Below are 21,684 nucleotides of genomic sequence, written 5' to 3'. Positions count from 1 at the left end.
TGAGGCAGAGCTATCTGCAATCAAATGCATGTGCCAACAACAGCAGGGGTGTCAGGAGAATGTGTGGTTCAGTGGAACACAAAATTGATTTAGCTCCCTGGTTTCATGTTCTGTACCTCATTGGTCCTGTTCGCTAGGCTCTTGCTGCAGTGAACTGACTCCAGTTATGGCAGATGACTTGAACTGATTAGAAGGATTTAGCCACGTGATGGTAACATACCCCAAACTCTCTTTTGTCAGTATAAGGAGCATAAACCCAGGGCTTCTACAGAAGAGCCACGCTGTCAGAACAATATTAGCCTCAGGCAACCCATGATTATTATTATTGGAACTGAGCCCTGGAGAAACATGCTTGTAGCCTGCTAGACAAACTTCTCAGCCCACTCCTTTCATGCTCCCCCTTTCCCAGTCTCCCATTTCCAATGAGGACTCTGAACTGTTCTCAGTTGTGCAAACAAACCTGCTGAAGGTCTGAGGGGATGGCAGAAATTACAGATTTCTGTGTTTTCCAGCCAGAATGCTCCATGTGGTGTAAAAAATCTCTTCTCTCTGGGGATCAAGATAGGATTTCCTCTGTTTACAGTCTTGATTGGACTGTCTGATATTGTGCTCTGTCAGTGGTAACAGGAGCAATGGGAGATGATAGAAATCTGCTCTGCAAAACAAAAGGTGAAATGCATTCCTTGGAATTCTGGGTGCATTCACTGTAAGCAAGCGTGAAAGAGTGTGGGCTGGGGCAAGGGGAAGAATAGGAGGGGCCATCGTAACATGAACTCAGTAACTGTCCCTTCATTTGCATTTTTATTTAATTATCTATGTAGCCTTTAGAATGTCTTAAATACGTGCAAATGAATAATATCCACTTCCTCTTTTATATAAGGTACTGCCTCCATGTACAAATAGCAAATGGAGAACTGTGCCAGGTTTGATAATGATGCGTGATAAACCAACTCAACAGGAGGAAAAGCTGCCCAGCTACAGCCAATTAGCCTCACTGCGGTTGCTGGACCCCTGTTATCAGACATACTTATCTTGATGACCAGCACACCAAAATCCCATAAAGATTAAATCGCAGGAGGAAAACCTATAAGAAGACAGCCCCTGTTGCTTAAGAATGGCAGGCTGGGAGGGTCGTTTCCTGAAATGCCCTGATACTAATGCATTTGCCACCTGACAGAAAGCCAGCCATATGTCCAGGAAACTGTGCTGCTGCCTTGCAGTGGTAAAAAGCTCCCTATTGACCATCTGTGGACACCCAACTCTACCTTCCCCTCCCTTGAGGTTAAGTAGCTCTTTTCTGGCTAATGAGCCACACGCAGGATCATACCTGCCAAGTTATTTTGTGCTGAACTTAGTATTTAATCTACACTTTCTTTTCCTCTTGAATAGAAGTTTCAAACAGGGACATTTTTCAAGTACACATAGGGAAGCATAATCTGCAGCTATGGGAGGGAGGGGGTGGAGAGTGGCCAGAAGCAAGGGATCTTAGGGTCTCTGGACATCTAATACTGAGGAAAGAGTGAATTTTGGCAGAGGTGTGAAATGCTGAATCTGCTGAAATGCCTTCTTCCATACAAACATTTACAAGTTCTGTATGTGTTTACCCTCAGCTCTACAGCTGAGGAAGGGAAATAGAAATGACACTCTTAATCTTCTCATATTCTTGAATTAAAAACCTGGGGTTTTTTAAAAAAACCTTTCCTTTCACGTGGACTGTCATTCTGCCCTGCCAAATCCCCACACATGATCCAGTTCTGTGGGGACTTGGAAGCATTTTTCCGCCGTTTACGCCTGAAGGAGTATTTTCAACACACACAACAAGACAAAGCAGAACAAGCAACAACTTCACAACACAACACCTCTCAACCCACTGGAGAACAACAACCACCCTCCCAACAGAACACTGACCACCAACTACCACCGAAAAAGTGTTACACAAAAAGGGACTCCACATGGACCCCTCCTGATGGACGCAATACCACACTGGACTTGTACATTGACTGCTTCTGCCACAGAATCCAAACAGATGTGACCAGAAAACACCATCGCTTACAACAAAATCTAAACCATGCTGAAAGGAGAGCCATAGATAATCTCAGAAACAACCCAGACATTATAATTAAAGAAGCGGACAAAGGTGGAGCTGTCGTCATCATGAACAAAACTGACTACATTCAGGAGGCTCACAGACAACTTTCCAATACCGCCTTTTACATAAAATTGGACTCAGACCCCACACAAGAATACAAAAAAGAACTGAACAAGATTGTTAAGGAGCTACCCCCACACATCCAAGAACAGATCCTCACTAACACACCAACAGAACCTCGACCAGGAACTTTCTATCTTCTACCTAAAATACACAAACCAGGAAATCCAGGACGCCCCATCATTTCAGGTATTGGCACTATTACAGTGGGTGTCTCCGGTTATATGGACTCTGTTCTGAAACCATATGCCATCAGTGCTCCCAGCTATGTACGTGACACCACAGATTTTCTGAGGAAAATACAATCTTTAAATAATCTTCCCAACAATACTATACTAGCTACTATGGATGTGGAATCTCTGTATACCAACATCCCACACAACGATGGTTTACAAGCTATAAGGAACACCATTTCAGATAAAACCACAGCGGACCTTGCCACCAAACTCTGCCAATTTGTCCTTACCCACAACAACTTCAAATTCGGTGATGACCTGTTCCTTCAGATCAGCGGCACAGCAATGGGCACCGGCATGGCCCCACAGTATGCCAACATCTTCATGGCAGATTTAGAACAACGTTTCCTAAACTCCTACCCACTCAAACCTCTCTTGTACCTGCGATACATTGACGATATTTTTATCATCTGGACACATGGTCAACAGACCCTGGACACCTTCCACCAGAAATTCAATGATTTTCACCCCACAATCAACCTAACAATGAATCAATCTATGCAAGAAATACATTTTTTGGACACTACTATAAAAATACAGGATGGGCACATAGACACCACCTTATACCGTAAACCAACTGACCGACAAACATATCTACATGCCTCTAGCTACCATCCCAAACATACCAAACAGTCCATTGTATATAGCCAGGCACTACGTTACAGCCGCATCTGTTCCAATTCTACAGACAGAGACTCTCACCTAAGAGATCTACAGCAAACCTTTTTAGAACTAAAATACCCAACAGATGAAGTTAGACAACAGATCAACAGAGCCAGACTGATACCCAGAGAGAACTTGCTGCAAGACAGACCCAAAAAAGAAAATAACAGAACACCTCTAGTCATCACATACAGCTCCCAAGTTAAAACAGTACAACGCATCATCAGAGATCTACAACCTCTCCTGGACAATGACAGTTCTCTTTCTCAAGCTCTGGGAGGAAGACCTTTCATTGCCTACAGACAGCCACCCAGTCTTAAACAACTCCTAACCCACAATAATACTACAACCAGACCTAACACGGACACTGGCACCAGAGCCTGCAATAAACCCAGATGCCAACTTTGCTGCCACATACACCCGGACAACACCATTACTGGCCCCAACAACATCACACATACCATCTCGGGACTATTTAATTGCTCATCGTCTAACATTGTGTATGCCATAAAATGCCAACAGTGTCCTTCAGCTCTCTATATTGGACAAACAGGCCAGACCTTACGCCAAAGAATAAACGGACATAAATCGGACATCAGGAATCACAAGACAGAGAAACCAGTAGGAGAACATTTCAATCTCCCAGGACATTCTATACAAGATCTCAAAGTAGCTGTTTTACTACAAAGGAATTTCAGAAATAGACTGGAAAGAGAAGCTGCTGAATTACAACTTATCACCAAACTCAAAACCATGGAGAAACCTGGTCTGAACAAAGACCTTGGATTCTTATCTCATTATACATGACAAAGCCATTTTTCACCTTTTCACCCCTTGCTTTTTCCTGTAAGACCTATTGCAGTCGTTAAGAGTCGTCAACAGGCTCATCACAGCTATCTGCCAATCACCCATTCCCACCACCCTTCTGAGTAATACCCCTCCCCACCTTCTCACTATATAGAAGGGTCTGGAAACTTCTGTTTCAGTGTATCTGAAGAAGTGTGCATGCACACGAAAGCTCATACCAAGAACTGACTTAGTTGGTCTTTAAGGTGCTACTGGAAGGAATTTGTTTTGTTTTGACTATGGCAGACCAACACGGCTACCTATCTGTAACTAAAAACCTGGGGGTTCACTTGGATAATTTATTTGAAGACATTGATGGGCATTACTCAGCATACCTAGTCTTTGGTTCTTCTTGTCTTTTATAGCTCAATATTTAGTGCATTTACTAAAAAGTAAACCCAAATGAGCAAAATGGGACTTATGTCTTGTCAAAATGGCTGTAGGTTAAACTAGGGCACTCTAGGCCTCTCTATATTGCCCTTGGGCCTCTCCCCATGCCATGTCCTTCATTGGCCCTGCTCCACCCCTCCTTTTGCCTGGCTGGAATGCGGCCTTGAAGAGTGATAATGCCTCTAACTTGCCTGGATGGAAAAATGCACGTGCAGAAATGCCTAGGGAATGGCCTCAGTCTAGCCCAGAGGTTTTCAACCTTTTTGAGTCCACGGCTCCCTTGACCAGCTACATTCTTTCTGTGGCTCCCCTATGGGGAAACACACTTCACACCTCAGAAATCCAGTTATTTCAACCCTTGCCTGCAGATCCAGCAGCCCATCGCCCCTTTTTGAACACCCTCTGTTGTGGAGTGTTCCCTCAGCATCCTCTCCTCTCCCCTCTGCTTGGGAGTTCTGCGGGCAGCCACCATGGCTGCTCTGGCCTCTGAGCTACCCCATACCCCCCCCCAAGAGAGGTGACTCCTCACATCACCCCACAGGAGCCTGGGAAGAGGATGCCTCCAGCCTTAGCAGCCCGATGGAGACTGGCAGAAGGTGAATGTGAGGCCACCAGTGAGGTAGCAGTGGCAGCAGCAGGAGCTGCTGGGCATGCATGGCGGAAAGGCAGAAAGTGCCCCTTCAGCACCGGGCATTAAGCTCCCAGGCACACAGCAAGCACAAGAAAGGCCAACATGGCACCTGCCTGCCTGCCTGCCTGCCTGCCTGCCTGCCCGCCTGCCCGCCCGCCTGGCCTCTCACTTGTCTGTCCATTCCCAACAGCAAGGGCTGAGAGACTGGCTGGCTGGGCTCCCTCATCCACTTGCTTGCTTATCTGAGGCTGCCTCTGCTCCTGGCAACCAGCACCCCTCACCAGCATTCGCCTGTGGAGCTTGGAGCCAGGGCTGCTACAACGAACAGCCGCACAAGCCTTTGGAAGGCAGAGACATAAGAGGGCATCAGAGGAGGGAGGGAAGGAAAGAGGCACAGAGGCCAGTATTGTCTGCGGTACCATCATTCAAGGCACACCGGTTGAAAACCCCTGGTCTACTGTACAAGGGCAAGAGTCACAACTGTTGCTACACCCATTTTTTGCCTCTAGCAATGCTCACCACTGACATGCACACTCTGGAAGGTTGTCCATGAGGTAATGTGGCCTTTGGGTTGAAAAAACATTTCCCACCCCTTGGACTACAGTTTTAATGCAGTGAGGAGCTGACACTTGACTGCTCAAATGATGTTAGTTAGATGTGAGCAAGTAACTTTACACCAAGATTAAACTAGATCTGGGTAGGAGGAACCAATTCTCCTATTGAGAGCTCTTGAGATTCAGCTTGATTCTGCCCCCATGTGGCTGGCAAAGGATGTGCCTTAGGAACAAGAAATACTACTATTGATTGGGAACCATGGCACTGTACTGCTTTTTAAAAACCACTTTCTATAGTGGGGAATGCATTCAAAAGGACACTTTTAGCTATATAAATTACAAGTGCAAGAGTGTTTAAAAATGCAAATTCTACATTCAAGTTATGCCAAAAGTCTGCAATCCCCCAAAATTGCAATTGCATTAGGAAAATGTGGCATATTTCTATATTTTTCTAATTTGACTGCTCTATTATTGTGGTAGAAGTATTTAAAATTCTGAATTATTCATTTCCACCCAGAGAATTCCCCAGGGAATTATCAAAATCAGAGAAGCAACAGGTTATGTACGCAGAAGGACAAACTGGGGAGAAGATGAGGGATGATGACACTACTAGAATCTATAGGGAAGCTATTGCTTCACCCTGATTATTAGAAACACTACTCAGGCCCTTTCTGGCTTTCAAGAATGTTATCAACAAGCATGGTTAATGGCCAATGATGATGAGAGTTGAAGTTCAGCAACATCTGGAGGGTCAGAGGTTCCACACACCTGCAATAAAGGATCATTTATGCTAGTCTGTTTTTTTACCAAGGAGCAGAAAAAAGCCCAAAAGCAGAAAGTGTGTGTGTGTGTCTGTGTGTATGTGTGTATGAAGCTGAACAGACAGATAGATAAAAGGTGGGGTGAGTGGGTGGGGTGGGAGGAAGAGAATGAACCACATCAGTCATCACTGCAGGCGCCTAAAAATGTACTATCCTTTTGCAGATCACAATGCCTCAACCCTTTGCCTCCCAAAAGTGACCCTTCTTTCAGCCAGTGATGTTTCTTGCATTTCCAGAGCTATTCACCAGGAAGGCTTGAAGAGCAGCCATGCTGCCAGACTATAAGTCATTAGGCCAGGTTTATACAATGTTTTGAAAGGAGTTTCGCTCTTCATACTTACCAGCAATTACTGGGATTCACTGTGGATAACAATGTGGCACATATTCTCTCATACTTCTTTAACTAATAGTGACATAAGAAAAAAACCCAACCCCAGTATTGTTGGTCTGTTTCTCATCACACTAACATTTGAACATTATGGCACAGACTCAACGCTAGCTCCGTCCCTCCCAGTTTTTCCAGTAAATGTATTTGCACTTTGTATGTTTCCTGTGATTTGCCTCCTTTTCAGAAACTAAGAGTTATATGTTTAGTTTTGATGGTGTGTAGGCAAACTAAGGCCCGGGGGCCAGATCCAGGCCAATCACCTTCTAAATTCAGCCCACGGACGGTCCGGGAATCAGCGTGTTTTTCCATGAGTAGAATGTGTCCTTTTATTTAAAATGTATCTCTGGGTTATTTGTGGGGCATAGGAATTCATTCATTTCCCCCAAAAAATATAGTCCGGTCCCCCACAAGGGCTGAGGACAGTGGACCGGCCCCCTGCTGAAAAAGTTTGCTGACCCCTGATCTAAAGCTAAAATGTAAGGGTCAACCTAAATGTAATGACAGCAGTTCCCAACGGTTAAGCACGGAACTATCCCAGTAATGAAAAAGAGATCATATTTTAAAAAAAAAACCAAAAAAAAAAAACAGAAGAGGCTGACGGATGAGAGAATCTGTTTTTGTATATAGTTGGATACTACGTCACAGAGCACACCCACTGAAATCAAGCAACAAACTAGTCAACCCTGTATCTTTTATTACCGATTTGGAAACTATTATGAGCAATGGAAGAGCTGCATATTTGGTTTTTTTAATAAAATTAATATAATACTTTAAAAAAAAACCTTCCCCCATGGTTTACCTCCTTTCAGCCCCCTTCCCTAGGAACATTTTCTCGTATCTACTGTCACATCTGGTGTTAGAGCTCAGGCTGGGAGAAACGTGTTTGCAGAGAGCAGCTGATCAGGAGGCAAGTTCTGTACTCCTGAGCTACACCCAGCCCTTTTCTTTGGAAATCAGATACCCACATCTATCTTTCTACATTACTAGGGTTGGCAAGTAAACACCCCCTGGGATAGGTGGGGTGCATGGGTGTGTGATTAAAGCCCCACTATCGAAATTACAGGAGACAAGCTGCGGCATAGAGGCCAACCTAATTTTACAAAGCCCCTGACACCTTTCCAAGTTGCCCTGTTTTTCCATCCTATCAGAATTCCTTCCTTCCTGTTCTTTCTCCCTATCTTTTCCTGGGTTCTTAAGAGTGTCTGACTCCTTACTTTTAACAAATGGAAGAAGAAGTAACGTATTTTACTTGATAAAAAACAACAACAGATTTTAAAAGATCCTTTTCCTGTCTGGATAGCTTGGGAAAAAGACTTTCTTTTTCAGCCGTCTCAGAACAAACTGGCAGGTTTCTGCCATATGTATATGTTACAGTCACACTAAAGTCAGAGGGTGGTATTCAACTAGGCTTTATCTGGAGTAGACCCATTGAAATTAATGAATATACCTAAATTAGGTCTATGGCTTTCATTATGTCTACTCTGAGTAAAATGGTAGTTGAATGCCATCCAACTAAAACAAATCCTTTGAATATTTATTTGAAAATAACCCCGTTATATTATAATTTTATGATGTTTAAATGCGTTTTTCTATACCACCATGGTATTTTTTAAGAGCTGGCAGTTCGGAAATATTCTTATAAATAAAAATCAAGCCTAGTGAGGTTCACTGCATAGGACTGGGAATTCTATGCATGGTGAAAACTGAAGCAAGGTCACCTTTATTTTGGATAAGTTAATCCAGGACACTTTTGTTTCTGGTTCTGCCCATTATACTTTCTGGATTCACCCACTGCCCGAATGTGACTATAGAAGAAAAAAGGTTGATCTAGACTATAGAAACTGGGGGGGAAATCACTGCAGAGGAGTGTTCTGGGGCAAATAAAAAATGGCAAACTTGTTTCCAGGTTGTTCTTTGTCAATTATGTGGACATTTGTTGTAAAACAGGACTGAGTAACCTAGCTCATGGGGCTGATCCAGTACCACAAGCAAATTTTCCTGCCACACCTAGTCCCCACTGATCTTGGCAGTGGAAGAAAAAATATAAATGTAGACAAAGCGCCGGAGTGGGTGGAGCTTAGCACCCTGTTTGAATTGCAAATTGCCTTCTCCCTAGTCATCAGACTGATCATCTGATGAGCAGAAATGGGGAAATAACCCCCCTCCTCAGCCAATCAACAGGGTTCAGCAGAAGAACTGCCTCACCTTCATAAAGAGAACAGCTTTACAAGTAAAATAACAAACAATTCTCATAACGAAGTATTTCTCTCTTTTTCAGTTAAATAGATTGTGTATGGAATACGTTTGGGACCAGTTGTGTATGGAATACGTTTGGGACCAGTGTTGTACATACAGCCTATACAACTGTGGATCAAACAGACTTCTACAGTATGTTCTATATAGTGGCCATACTGATAAGACAACATACTTCCAGTGTCGCTCTGATTTTCTCCTTTTTTTCAAGAAGCAAGATATTTCTCTATTTCCTCCAGCAGCATTGTAAACAATGCCAGCTTTGCCACTCTGCAGCAACTGGTATATGCATTCGCATTAGCAATGTAATCTTTTAGTGTTATTTTTTTCTACTCAGAAAAAATAACCCTAAAGTCCTATCTGTGTAGTGTTTGCTTTTGAGTGGAGATGCTTTTGCCTAGTCATAACTATACTAAAATTATGGATTCCTCAAGTATATTATCTTGACAAATATCATTTCTAGAGGAAGGAGGACTCAAAAGGAACTCAGGAGTGCTTTCCTTCTTGTCTGAATCTAGAGGAAAATTAAGAGTCATACATGGAAGACTCTAAACTGTTTCAAAATCACTAAGGAAGACCCTTCTACTATGTTGGTGAAGGTCATTTTGATTTTGAGCCTTACAAGGTGCTTGTTTAATAAAATTTTGCTATAGCCCTCATCAATTAGTTATGACTTCACTTATTGACTAAAAGCACTGAAAGGCGGGATCAAGCTCATATCTCACAAAACAACTATGTCAAATGGCACCTGAAATTTTGTTTCATAAGATTTGGTATACAAGCGTTAAGGATTGGGCTCCCTGCCCAACAGAGCAGTACCCCCTGTACTCCCTCTCAGTGACCCTGAATATGAGATAAACACCTGTTTAAAAAAAACACCACACACCTCAACCCTTTGGCTAAACAAAGTAGACAGAGTCTTTCATCAACAGCTTTATTTGCATAGGCATTGTGCACATCACCTTCAATGTAAGCACAATCTCTCAGCCAACTTTATGCTCATGAGGACCTAAGATGAAAGCTTGAATGTTCATATTTTTGGACCAAAACCAAGCACTTGCTCACATTTTAGATTTTCCAGTATTAGGAGTTATATATGAATTAGCTGTGGGAAAGGTAAAGACACAGCTGAGCTGATCACTGAGTCTTGGAAAGCCCTATGCATAGTGTTCCGCAAGCACCAATCAGCTAATTGTTGTGTTCTGCAAAGCCCTGTACACAGCATTTTGCAAGCGCCAGCAATTACCTTAAAGTCAGGGCTTGAGCAGCACTGTGCACCTAGCATCATACCATGGGGCTGTGGTAGATAACGATATGGCCTTCTGCAAAGGTGGTTCCTGGTGTGAAAGCTCCAACAGGGAGCCACTTGAAAATGCATCGGGAGCAGGATAGGAGAGGCTTCATTGCTCTCAGATATCCTCTGTCCACTGAGATCCACTAGTCTGCCAGGTCCGTATTTAGGGATAAGGTTTTGCAGCTATCATTCACTCTGCTGGACTCTTTCTCTGAATCTACAGAGAAGAGGTGTTCTTATCTTGCATTAACAGTGCTCAGTGTTTACTAGTTTTGCTTCCTGTCTACAATCCTCCCAACCACCTCCCAGTGTTTCTAATTCTGGCAGTGGGCTGGACTGGCTACCTTTAAAGATCACGGTCACCCTCATGGTAAGCAGGGGACCAAGCCTGTTACATTTGAAGTGGGTGTCCAATAATGCCTGTTGACTATAAGGCTATTGATGAGGTATATCTGTCTAGATTTTTGGGGAGATGTTTGATAACTATTACCATAAGGATGCAACTATGCAAATTTACTCATGAGTTGTCCCACTGAATTCTGTGAGTCCTACCTGCTCCATCTAGGCTGGATGCTTCTTGGATGATTTGCATACCTTCATATACATATAATTTACACCACAGATATGTAGCTGGTAGCCAGAAATGCATGATTTCACAGTAACATACTGTGCTTTCAGCATTTTTGCCCTTAAAAATCTGGCAAAACCTTCAGCCTTACATAGTGCAGCAGATAATAGAAAAAGGCCATTTGTTTCTATCCTGAGGTTTTATCGCTCATGTCTTTGCACAGGAGGGGCCATCTCCACCCAGCTGCAAACAAATGCAATTCATTGGCTTTGTGTGTATTGAGAAGAAATTCCCTAGAGATGAGTCACTGGGTTTTTAAATGGTGTCCAGGGAGATGTCAAGCAGACATTGCGTGTAAATCAATGACACACCTTGAGTTAGGGAACACACACCGTAGCCTGCAGGTCTGTTCCCTCTAAGACACAGCACAATAGAATTGCCAGTTGATGGACATTCCCAGAGAGGCTCCAATTAATGACTGTGCACATGCGCGTGCACGCAAATATACACTTTGGGGACTAGAATTTTCTATTTATTCCTATTATGTAAAAACAATGGAGATTTGGGCTGGGGTTCTATTACCTTCCTGAACTGAGTTTCGCAGAGAGATATATATTATTTTTAGGGACACAGGTGGCGCTGTGGGTTAAACCACAGAGCCTAGGACTTGCCGATCAGAAGGTCAGCGGTTCGAATCGCCGTGACGGAGTGAGCTCCCGTTGGTCTGTCCCTGCTCCTGTCAACCTAGCAGTTCGAAAGCACATCAAAGTGCAAGTAGATAAATAGGTACCACTCCTGCGGGAAGGTAAATGGCGTTTCCGTGTGCTGCTCTGGTTCACCAGAAGCGGCTTAGTCATGCTGGCCACATGACCTGGAAGCTGTATGCCGGTTCCCTCGGCCAATAAAGCAAGATGAGCGCCGCAACCCCAGAGTTGGTCACGACTGGACCCAATGGTCATGGGGCCCTTTACCTTTACCTATATATATTGTTTAGAGCAGTGTTTCCCAACCTTGGGCCTCCAGCTGTTTTTGGACTACAACTCCCATCATTCCTAGCTAGCAAGACCAGTGGTCAGGGATTATGGGAATTGTAGTTCAAAAACAGCTGGAGGCCCAAGGTTGGGAAACACTGGTTTAGAGTACACAGACCTCTTTTATCAGACTATTCCATCCTTCTCTTTTGTATCAGAACAGAAGTTCTAACAGGGCAGTACACAGGGCAGTACCAAGTGAAACGCAACAAGCAATTTTTTCTCATTTCCTAAAATATCATGGTGGGGAACCTCTGGTCTGTGGGATGAATTGAACCACTAGCTCTCCCTGTTTGGCATGCAAGGCAATTTCCCCCACGCCACACCCAGCTGCCCTGGGGCAGGTGGAGATGTGGCTGCTGATCCATGAAGAAAGCACGACTGAACTCCCTGTGCATAAACAGATGGGGAGTGAAGACATGCCTTTTTCCAGGAGTGGAAAGTGGTTTCAATGAAACTACTGTCAATGGAAACCCTCCTGGGGCAAGTTGAGCCCTCACCACACCAGAAAGCAGGTTTTGGCTCTTACTTCATTGTGATGTCAAGTGATTGACAGGTGGGCAACCTCACCCACCTGTCAAATTTGGCCTGCAAAGCCAATCCTAAAAAAAGGTCTGTATTGCAGAGCCAGAAAGGTTCTCCATTCCTACTATACATGATGTCACACTGGAAGCAAAACACACTTTGTGCTTAGTCACACAGGCCATCATTTTCAAGGTTCTCTCAGTCTTCTGTAGATTGTTTTGTCTGAAAATTTACAGAAAATGCATTTTTGCTTGTTGTACACTGGACTTTACTCCCCTGTCCTATGACAAAACAGTTTAGACTCAGGTCATTCATTCATCCAATAGTTGTTTTAGGCCTCAAAAATGTTACGCCTACCTTCCTGGATGAATCCCAAAGACTCATTTTAAAAGGCATAGGTTTTAAGTTCAAATGAAACTGTTCAAGGCTTTACTGTACATGTAAATATTACTACAGAATAGAAGAAAGAAAATTATATTCAACACACCCTCATTACCCTTCCCTCCCATTGTTATGGATAATTGTGTCCCAAGAGCTATGATGATTAATTTCCTCCTCTCTTTCACAACACGTATAAACCTTGTACCTATTTGGCACTAACACTGATGTTCAAAAAGCTTCAAAGTTTCATAGACAGAACTGGCTCTTTATGGTATACGGTGGGATATCCTGTCAAGAAGCACCTGTAACGTAAAAGGAGCATATAGAACCTTGCATAAAGGTAAGTAAGGATACAACCCCAGCTGACCCAGTATCAAAAGGACAAAGCTGCTCTTTCCAGAGCACTGGTTATGAGAGACAATACATGTACCATGGATCACTAATAGCACAACATTCTTCTCACCTTTTGGCATTTGCATAGTCTACTGATCATGGAACACCAGTCTTGCAGCACTACAAACTCTCACTTGTTACACTCCTGGGAAAAGCAGAAGATGACAAACCAAGCCACTGCCCCTTTTACCTTTCATCTTGATTCCCAAGTGGCTAACAATTACTAGCTGTCATTAATATTAAAAAGGCGAGGCAAGGCAGAAATGCAATCCCCTCTCATGTAGTTAGATTCCATAATATTATAAACAATTAGTCCAGAGGGGAGAAGAGAAGGCTAGAGAAGAATTAAATATTGATACTTGGGAGCAGATGGCTCTGCTTGTATTAGGGGAAGTGAAACCTAAGAGAACTTGGGTTTGAGAGGTGAGGATTAGCCTGGTACCCACAGACCAGATAATGAGAAAAGGCAATCTACATGGGAGATGACGTGAAAGCAATTCATTCTTCATACCTCTTTCTAATGGTTCTGCATGTAACCTGGAATCCTTATGGGAAGGCAGAGATACTTCATAAGGGCTGGTCATCCTCCTGCACCTTTGTCTACAGAGCTCCTCATATATCAGTGAGCAGCTCCTCCATTAGTATGGTTTGCAGGTCGAGGATGCTTTAATGTTGGACTCTATTGAAGACTGGTCTGTCCATAACAGCTGCATTTGCCTGTCATTTTTACTGACAATCAGGTGCATCTCACAGATTACTTTACTCCCATTGCTCTGTCCCAGCTCCTGCTAACCTAGCAGTTAGAAAGCACGTCAAAGTGCAAGTAGATAAATAGGTACCACTCCAGCAGGAAGGTAAACAGTGTTTCCGTGCGCTGCTCTGGTTTCGCCAGAAGCGGCTTAGTCATGCTGGCCACATGACCTGGAAAAAAAATGTCTTCAGACAAACACTGGCTCCCTCGGCCAGTAAAGCGAGATGAGCGCCATAACCCCAGAGTCGTTCACAACTGGACTTAACTGTCAGGGTTCCTTTACCTTTACTGAAGACTGGTCTGTCCATAACAGCTGCATTTGCCTGTCATTTTTACTGACAATCAGGTGCGTCTCACAGATTACTTTAGTCTGTAGCAGACATAAGGCAAATATTCATCTCCATAAAACTTTTTGCAGCAAAAATAGTTCAGATATGGGACAAATTGTTTCACTGCTGAATGGGAGTAAGGAAGGGTAAGTTAATCTGTCCTGTCTTCTACACCAGAGGTGGGGAACCTTTTCAACCTGAGGGACACATACCCTCATGGACAACCTTCCACGGGCTCCATGCCACTGGTGAGCAGGGTCAGAGGCAAAAGTGAGTGGAGCAGCAAGTATGACTCCAAAAGCACCTGAGAAAGTGCAGAGTGGGGCCATTGAAGGGTACAGTCTGGGAAGAGTCCTGAGAGCCAGACAGAATGGCTTGAATAGCTGCATACGGCCCCTGGTCCTGTGGTTCCCCACCCCTGGTCCACATATGTAATGCACAGGGGAGTATAGTCTGGTTTCCAAAGAGGTGAATATCTAATTATTCCAAAATGGTATTCCACTGAAGTAAAAACAACAACAACCAAACAAGTTCTACAATAACATAAAGATTACTAAATTAATTATGGAATGAGTACTCATAGCAAGAATATATTTGGTTAAAATATTGCCTGATTATAATTATAGATCTTAATTGTTTCGGCTTTGAAAATTCCCACCACTTGAGTTCAAACCCTGCCATTTTCTCCCTTGGACAGTCAAAACCAACTCCCAGAGCTTTATATGTGTACATCAAATAAATACATATTGTGTGATTCAAACTGTCACAAAACTGTCACAATCCCCCACCCTCAGAACTCACAGAAATGTAGTTCCATTTAGGGATCTCCAATTAAAAAAACTTATCCGTAGCCTCACAAAACTATATGGTTTTTCAGCATTGTTCTGGGAAAACCATGATGGTTACAAACTATTTAAAACCAGTTTGGGTCTGTAGCTTGGATGTCGCTTAAGTAGCAATTGTAAGTTACATAAATGGAAAATGGTCAACAACGCCTTGCTAAGGCCCTCATTGTTCTTCTAAATTATCTGTTCTTTATCACACTTTCCTGTACCTTTTCCTTTATAATGGCTGGTTGGGAAGTGAAAAAAACACAGGATTCTGCTGTAAAGGAATCCTTTGAGCGGTACCATGAAATATGAGCTTCCACTATTTGTATGAGTTCCTAGCAGCACAATATCCAGGTGATATTGGATTTGCTTTGTTGTCTTTCCTAGCTTCCTCTATAGAGGGAAAACCACTAGTTAACTATTTTGCTTTATAAATAGCTGGCTCAGTTCAAGGGTCCACAAAGTCTACCATCTTGTTTCTAAAAGTGGCCAATACATGCCTTCAGGAAACCAGTGAGAAGTGTAGGAAGACAGCAGCCCTCCCCCATTGTTTGTTTCCTGCACCTGGTATTCAGATATATTCTGCTTCTGAACATGGATTTAGCTATCAAGGCTACTGCCTACTGAACATAGAATACCTTACCTCTTTGATGGCAGACATCTTGATGTTCTCATAGTAATGTAGTGGTGCATTTGGAGAGCTCATGTCATAACCAAATCCAGCCACTGCTACCTCATCACAATTGTGGAGCACCATGGTTATTGCTACACTTCCCAGAGTAGGGATGTTCTGTGGAGGAAAGGGGAAGGAAGCACAATGCAAGCTATTAAGTTAAGTTTTCATTTTCTTAAGCAATAGCATTTTAATGGCACCCAAGTGTGTGTGTGTGTGTGTGTCTGTGTGTCTGTGTGTCTGTGTGTGTGTGAAACTAGTGCAAATCCCTATTGGAGCAGAATGTGGGAGCAAGTTGCACATGGGAAATGGGAAGTAAGGATCCATGGCAATTGACAAGAAGAGGAAGGGAGTTAATTGAGAAGAGAAAAATAGCTTTGCAGAACACAGACGGTGAGGAGGGAAGGAGAGAAGAAAGGATTTCAACTGGAACGGCTATGGAAAAACAAAGAGGTATCAAATACTTTCACAATAATCCCCGAGAGAAGAGCCACAGATCATAACTCTGGCATTGAGTATTGATGGCACACAGCAGCTTCAAAGCAACTGAGGGGAGTCTGACAGAAGAGCAGTGGGCTGGATTCAACTAAGTAAGTTGTGCTAGCAGGAATCAGTGCAATGAGTTCTGCTAGTGCAAGGCACTTTCCTCCCTCTCCTACTCTCCCCTCCCTTTAGCTCAGGGGTGGGTGGGATGGGGTCTGAAGAACCCCCAGAACAGCATGCAGGAGGAGGAGACATTAGATTATTCCACTGGGAAAGCTGAAATGCTTGTACTGATGGAAAAATTGGAAGAGCACAATGTTGAATCTTTCCCAGGATCTTTAAACAAGGCCATCCAGTATTAATGGATTTTATTTGGTGTTGGTTCACTTCCTGCTGTTAACAATATGTGGTGGGAGCTGTTTAATAAGTTGGGTTCTGTTGTTAATTAATTATTTAATAAGTAAATGTGTATACATTCAAGAGCTAGAACAATAAGCCATTCGAACTAATATAATAGCAATGTGTGTGTCTTCCCTCTGTAGAAAGTTTCCAGTTACTCAGACTTCTTTCAGATGTTGGCACTAGCAAAAATAAGGAGTACCTTAATCTTTAGAGGACAGTACAAACTTCTGCCTTACTATAGTTCTGCCACTTGTCTCATTCCTCTCTCACTGCCTAGCTGCACAAGGAAGAATCTGTACCAAGGTGATCCTTAATGCAGAATATCTTGCTCCAGATTATGTCTGCCTTAGAGCAGGGGCGTATAATTCAAAGCATTCTGAGGGTGACTTTTACACTTTTATTAATGTAAGACGGTGACAACAGTAGTTTGGCTAGCATTTTGTAACACAGTTTTGTCTGTATACATTAACTTTAAATGATTCATTATATACAGTCCTAAACATTCCTTTGCCATCTTAAAAGTTTTGATTTGCCCCGTAAGGATAAATAAGCAGGCCACTGACCCTTATAAATCCAAACATCTGAATTTCTACAGACAAAATCCAACACCTACTCTTATTTTTGTTTCCCATCTCACAAGTATTTTTCCATCATCACCTCCCTGCTGCCTCTCTTCTTCTCTTTATCTCACAGATCTATGTGCACCACCATTTTTTTCTTCACTCTTCCTTTTTACCATGTTTTCTTCTCTATCATTTGGTTCCTTATGTTTGTTCTTTCATGCTCACCTCAGTGACAACAACAGAACATAAAATTTTCACTCTCCCAACAATTCATATGCAGAGGGAATACAAACATACACACATCATTTGATCTGTAGGCTGCCTTTCTATAGTTAAAACCATGCTCTAGGTGGCTTATGACATGGAATCTTTTACATAATTACAAATATAACACAAGTAGGCATAAAAAAATAAAAAGCACAACCAAAAGTATGTAACTAAATTGAACAATTTCCATGTAAATCATGGTAAGATCTAAAATTAAAGATACAAAAACTAATATCAATAACAGTAACAACCCCGCCAACAACCCTCATCCCTGCCCCACAAACAGTACTCCAACCTAGTAATCTGTTCAGCAACCTCAGCTTTTGTAGCTGGAGTCAATCAGGGTCCCGTCCTCCCAGGCCAGGTGCAAGGCAAGAGCAGGTCTTCTAGAAGTCACAGCCAAGATCTCAGACACAAAAGAAGCCATGCAGTGGGGGTGGCTTGTGGTTGAAGTAGGCATGCAGATTCTGGCAGCAGCACCTCACACCTCTAGATCCAAGAAGGAGCAATGCAGATTATACAATTCTTCTATCTCCACTATAATTGCTTGACTTGATCAGGGTGAGAAAGACCCACAAGGAATGGGTATTCAAATTATTCAAGGGAGCTGCAAATAATCGGGGGGGGGGGGCAGGGGGGCGGGTGGAACTGGCCTGTGAGGTTTTTGTTATGTCAACCTGTGCTAGTGAAAGCTTTATCACAGAGTTTATACACAGCCCTGATTTTAAATCTTGGACCTCATGTTAGCAACCAAGTGTTCTGAGCAACATGACTGCATGTCTTACACACCAGGGTGTCCCAAACTGTGATCCACGAACCGCCAGTGTTGCAAGCTTCATTCAAATGGTCCATGGTGTGTCTTTGGATTTGTGTTTGAAAGTGGGAGATGGGACATCCATTGCATTAAATATTCACATTTATTTTTATTGCTCCTTTTATTTCTTATATTGTTCTTTAATGTATTACATATTTCTATGGAATTAAAATTGCTAGAACAAGCAAAAAAATCATTAAGTGGTCCACCAATACCTTCAGCAACTTTCAAATGATTCATGGGATGCGGGGGGAGTTTGAAAATTGCTCACATACACGTATACCAGTCACAATGGAGAGAAGCAGCAGTTTGAAGCAGGGCATAGCAGTTACAGGATCAGTAGCTTCAGAACAGTGTATAGTGGTACCTCCGGTTAAGAACTTAATTCATTCTGGAGGTCCGTTCTTAACCTGAAACTATTCTTAACCTGAGGTACCACTTTAGCTAAATGGGGCCTCCTGCTGCCACCGCGCCGCCGGAGCATGATTTCTGTTCTCATCCTGAAGCAAAGTTCTTAACCCGAGGTACTATTTCTGGGTTAGCGGAGTCTGTAACCTGAAGCGTATGTAACCTGAAGCGTATGTAACCCGAGGTACCACTGTAAATCCTATGCATGGTGACACTATGACACCCACTAACTCACACTGTATTTCTGTAAAGTAAGGAGAGCAACATTTTCTGCAGCAGTGGCCTTGATGTATGAGAAAATTCCTGTTGCTTCAGTGCCTTGCCAGCTTTATGGGGTGTGGGGGTCATTTCTATGTCACTGCTTTTTGGATTGGGAGGAAATGGTTGCAGTAAATCTCTTTGGAGAAATACCTGACACCTACATTGTGTATAGAAGTTTTAGTTGTTATTTGATCCAATGGTGGGGGACAGGCCACCTATAATGCTGATTCCTCAAAAGAATAATGAGCAAAATGTGATTCTTTTGGTCTAACAGTTGTCACAAGTCTTCAAGACAGCTCTCTGCAATTTGTCTTGTTAAAACCAGCCAACTTTACATGGTTAACAACAGAGGGTTATAATCAACATCCTTGCCTGAAAACCAGTTCCAGTCCCTTAAAATGCAGCATCTAACACCCTTGTGATCACTATAATAAACACAATCAATGAGACCGACTATAAATCCAAGTAAACATACATACAAACATACAAAACAACAAGACACAATTCTAGCCAAACTTCTGAGGCTGGATGAAAAATGAACCATAACGGGCTTTGACATCCCTAAGGAATGGCTGTTGGAGTTTCAAACCACAGTCCATTCTTCTCCCTGAAGCCCAGACTCTCAGCCCCCTTTGAGGTTCACATTTGCATCTGAGATCACTTGCAAGAATTAGTATTTTAAACTCTTTTGTTACTTCCAGAAGCCCTGTATATTGAGCATCCATCCAGATTTGTTTGCATAAAGTTTGTGGGGAAGTTGTATGACATCGGTTATTTATTGAGCATGCATTCTGATTTGTTTGTGGCAATGTTATAAGATGGTGTGGCAAGCGTTATCCCACATTTTCCAGTGCATGTACCTGCTACTTTCTTTATCATTAAAAATCTGATTCTTTAGGGAAGTGGGTTTGTTGTGAAAGAGTACCAAATCAAACCTGAATTTGCTGGTATGTGATTGAATCCTACCCAAAAACAGCAAGACTCTGGAATGTCCCTTTGTTCAGGGAACACGTCTTGGCTGTGATCCACTTAAAAATAAGTATAATATTATACTTATAAATTTATAAGTATACATTCTGTATAACATAATGGATAACAATTAGCTTTACAGTATTTTTATTCGAATTGTCTTGCAGGTATTAACTTAGGTTTTCTAGCTTGCAAATAGTCATTAAAATATTTATTGACAATACAGCAATTATTCACAAATGTTTTTAAAGAGCAGCTTTCAACTGGTGAAATTTGAAACCGACACTAAGTTAATATGCCAGTAAAGTCAGCCAAGATATCATAATACATCTATATTGTTTTTTTGAGAACATTTGGATTTTCGCAACATTTATTCTTCCGCAAGTAATACCCACACGCAGTCTCACAAATGGAGCGGCAATCCCTTGCCAAGTGCTTGTTGGGTAGATCTTTTTAGCAAAAGCAATTGTATTAAAGCCTGTCTCAGACCACAAACATGCCTATAGGACCATACATGCCAAGGCCATGATGAAAGGCACCATAGGTATTCCCAACATCCAGTAATTCTAGCCAGGTGGTTGAGCTTTCCTTCTATCACTTTTGGGTGGAGAAAAAGTTACTTAAGTTTTGTGTATGAAAGCATTTTCACTATTAAATAGATATGGTAAGTGTGTGAAACTCCGTATGACATCAGAGAAAGAAAAACGAGAATCCATAAAATAAAAATGGCTTCTTTATGATTTTTAAAAAGCACAGAAAACCTCTGACAAGGTTTCAGAAGCTTCCACCGTGCTGTGCAAGAATTATGCATTTTTTCAAGACATCATAAGGGATGAAGGCATGGACACTACCGTGCATATGTGAAGTAAAGGATCTAACAAAAGCAAGGAACAAGAGGGCTATTGATGGAAAACTTAGCGTGTATGATGAGCAGTCTGAAGGTGACCCAGAAGGACTACTTCTCATGAGGTGGAAGGCCATCAGACCAGAGCTGCTCTCAGCACAGCTGAATGATAGGTAAATAAGCTGTGCTGATAACAGAACAGAGTGTTCCTCATTATACAGACACTATTTTAATTGAGAACATGTGACTGCAGTGCCTGTGGGGGAAATCCTCCTGTTCAACAAAGCATCACAAAGGCTGACCAATTGGCACATGGTCCAGTCATGAAGTATAATGCAGAAAAGGCAAAAATCAATGCTGGTTTGGAGAACCGGAGAACTAAACAGCACGTTTGTGACTAGTGTAAAAATATCTGCAATTTTGATATCTTAACCCCTAATCATGTTGGGGTTGTACCCCACAGATGAAACTGGAGTAGAAATAATATTAAATCTATTGGCATGGGTATCAAGCAACATTTTATAAATTCTCTGGCAAGTAGAGAACTGCTCATATGCTGTAGCCATACGTCTGGATTTTTACCAGTCATTCTGAAGCTACTGAATACAATTAAAATAACTTTGTAAGAGATGCACCTATATTTGAAATTGTGCATCCTTTAATGCAGGAGTGTGGAACCTCTGACCACCAGGCTTAATTAGGCCCACCAGGCCTTCCTCTATTTCACCTGCTTGGACATTTTGGTCAAGTCACACTCATCTGTCCCACACCTGATATCATATATCACATAAAGTGCCAATCAGCTGCTTGGTGGCACATGCAAGGCCCTTTGGCAAAGGGCTTCAAAAAACCTGACTATCAGCAAGGCCCCTTGTAAAGTGTTCCACAAGATCGGACTGGTGAAGAC

General features: G+C 42.5%; 1 protein-coding gene across 10 annotated transcripts in view; it reads right to left on the bottom strand.

Annotated features, from left to right (window-relative positions):
* The window catches only part of ST3GAL3 (ST3 beta-galactoside alpha-2,3-sialyltransferase 3), a 185,931-nt gene that overhangs the window by 9,729 nt on the left and 154,518 nt on the right, over nt 1-21,684 (bottom strand). For 8 of the 10 annotated variants that reach the window (XM_081865550.1, XM_081865551.1, XM_081865548.1 and 5 more), the window contains one exon: nt 15,737-15,883. The exons of 1 other annotated variant lie outside the window; for it this stretch is intronic. In XM_081865550.1, coding sequence (XP_081721676.1) covers nt 15,737-15,883 — 147 coding nt within the window. Of the gene's footprint in view, nt 1-460; nt 656-15,736; nt 15,884-21,684 lie in introns of all 10 variants that reach the window. One more of the 10 variants, XR_014157370.1, reaches the window with a different exon arrangement.

The sequence above is a fragment of the Podarcis erhardii genome (genome assembly GCF_964252035.2).
Source record: "Podarcis erhardii genome assembly, chromosome: 6".
Lineage (NCBI taxonomy): Eukaryota > Metazoa > Chordata > Lepidosauria > Squamata > Lacertidae > Podarcis > Podarcis erhardii.
The sequence above is the reverse complement of the archived record's forward strand: the minus strand, read 5'-3'. Positions and strand labels throughout refer to the sequence as shown.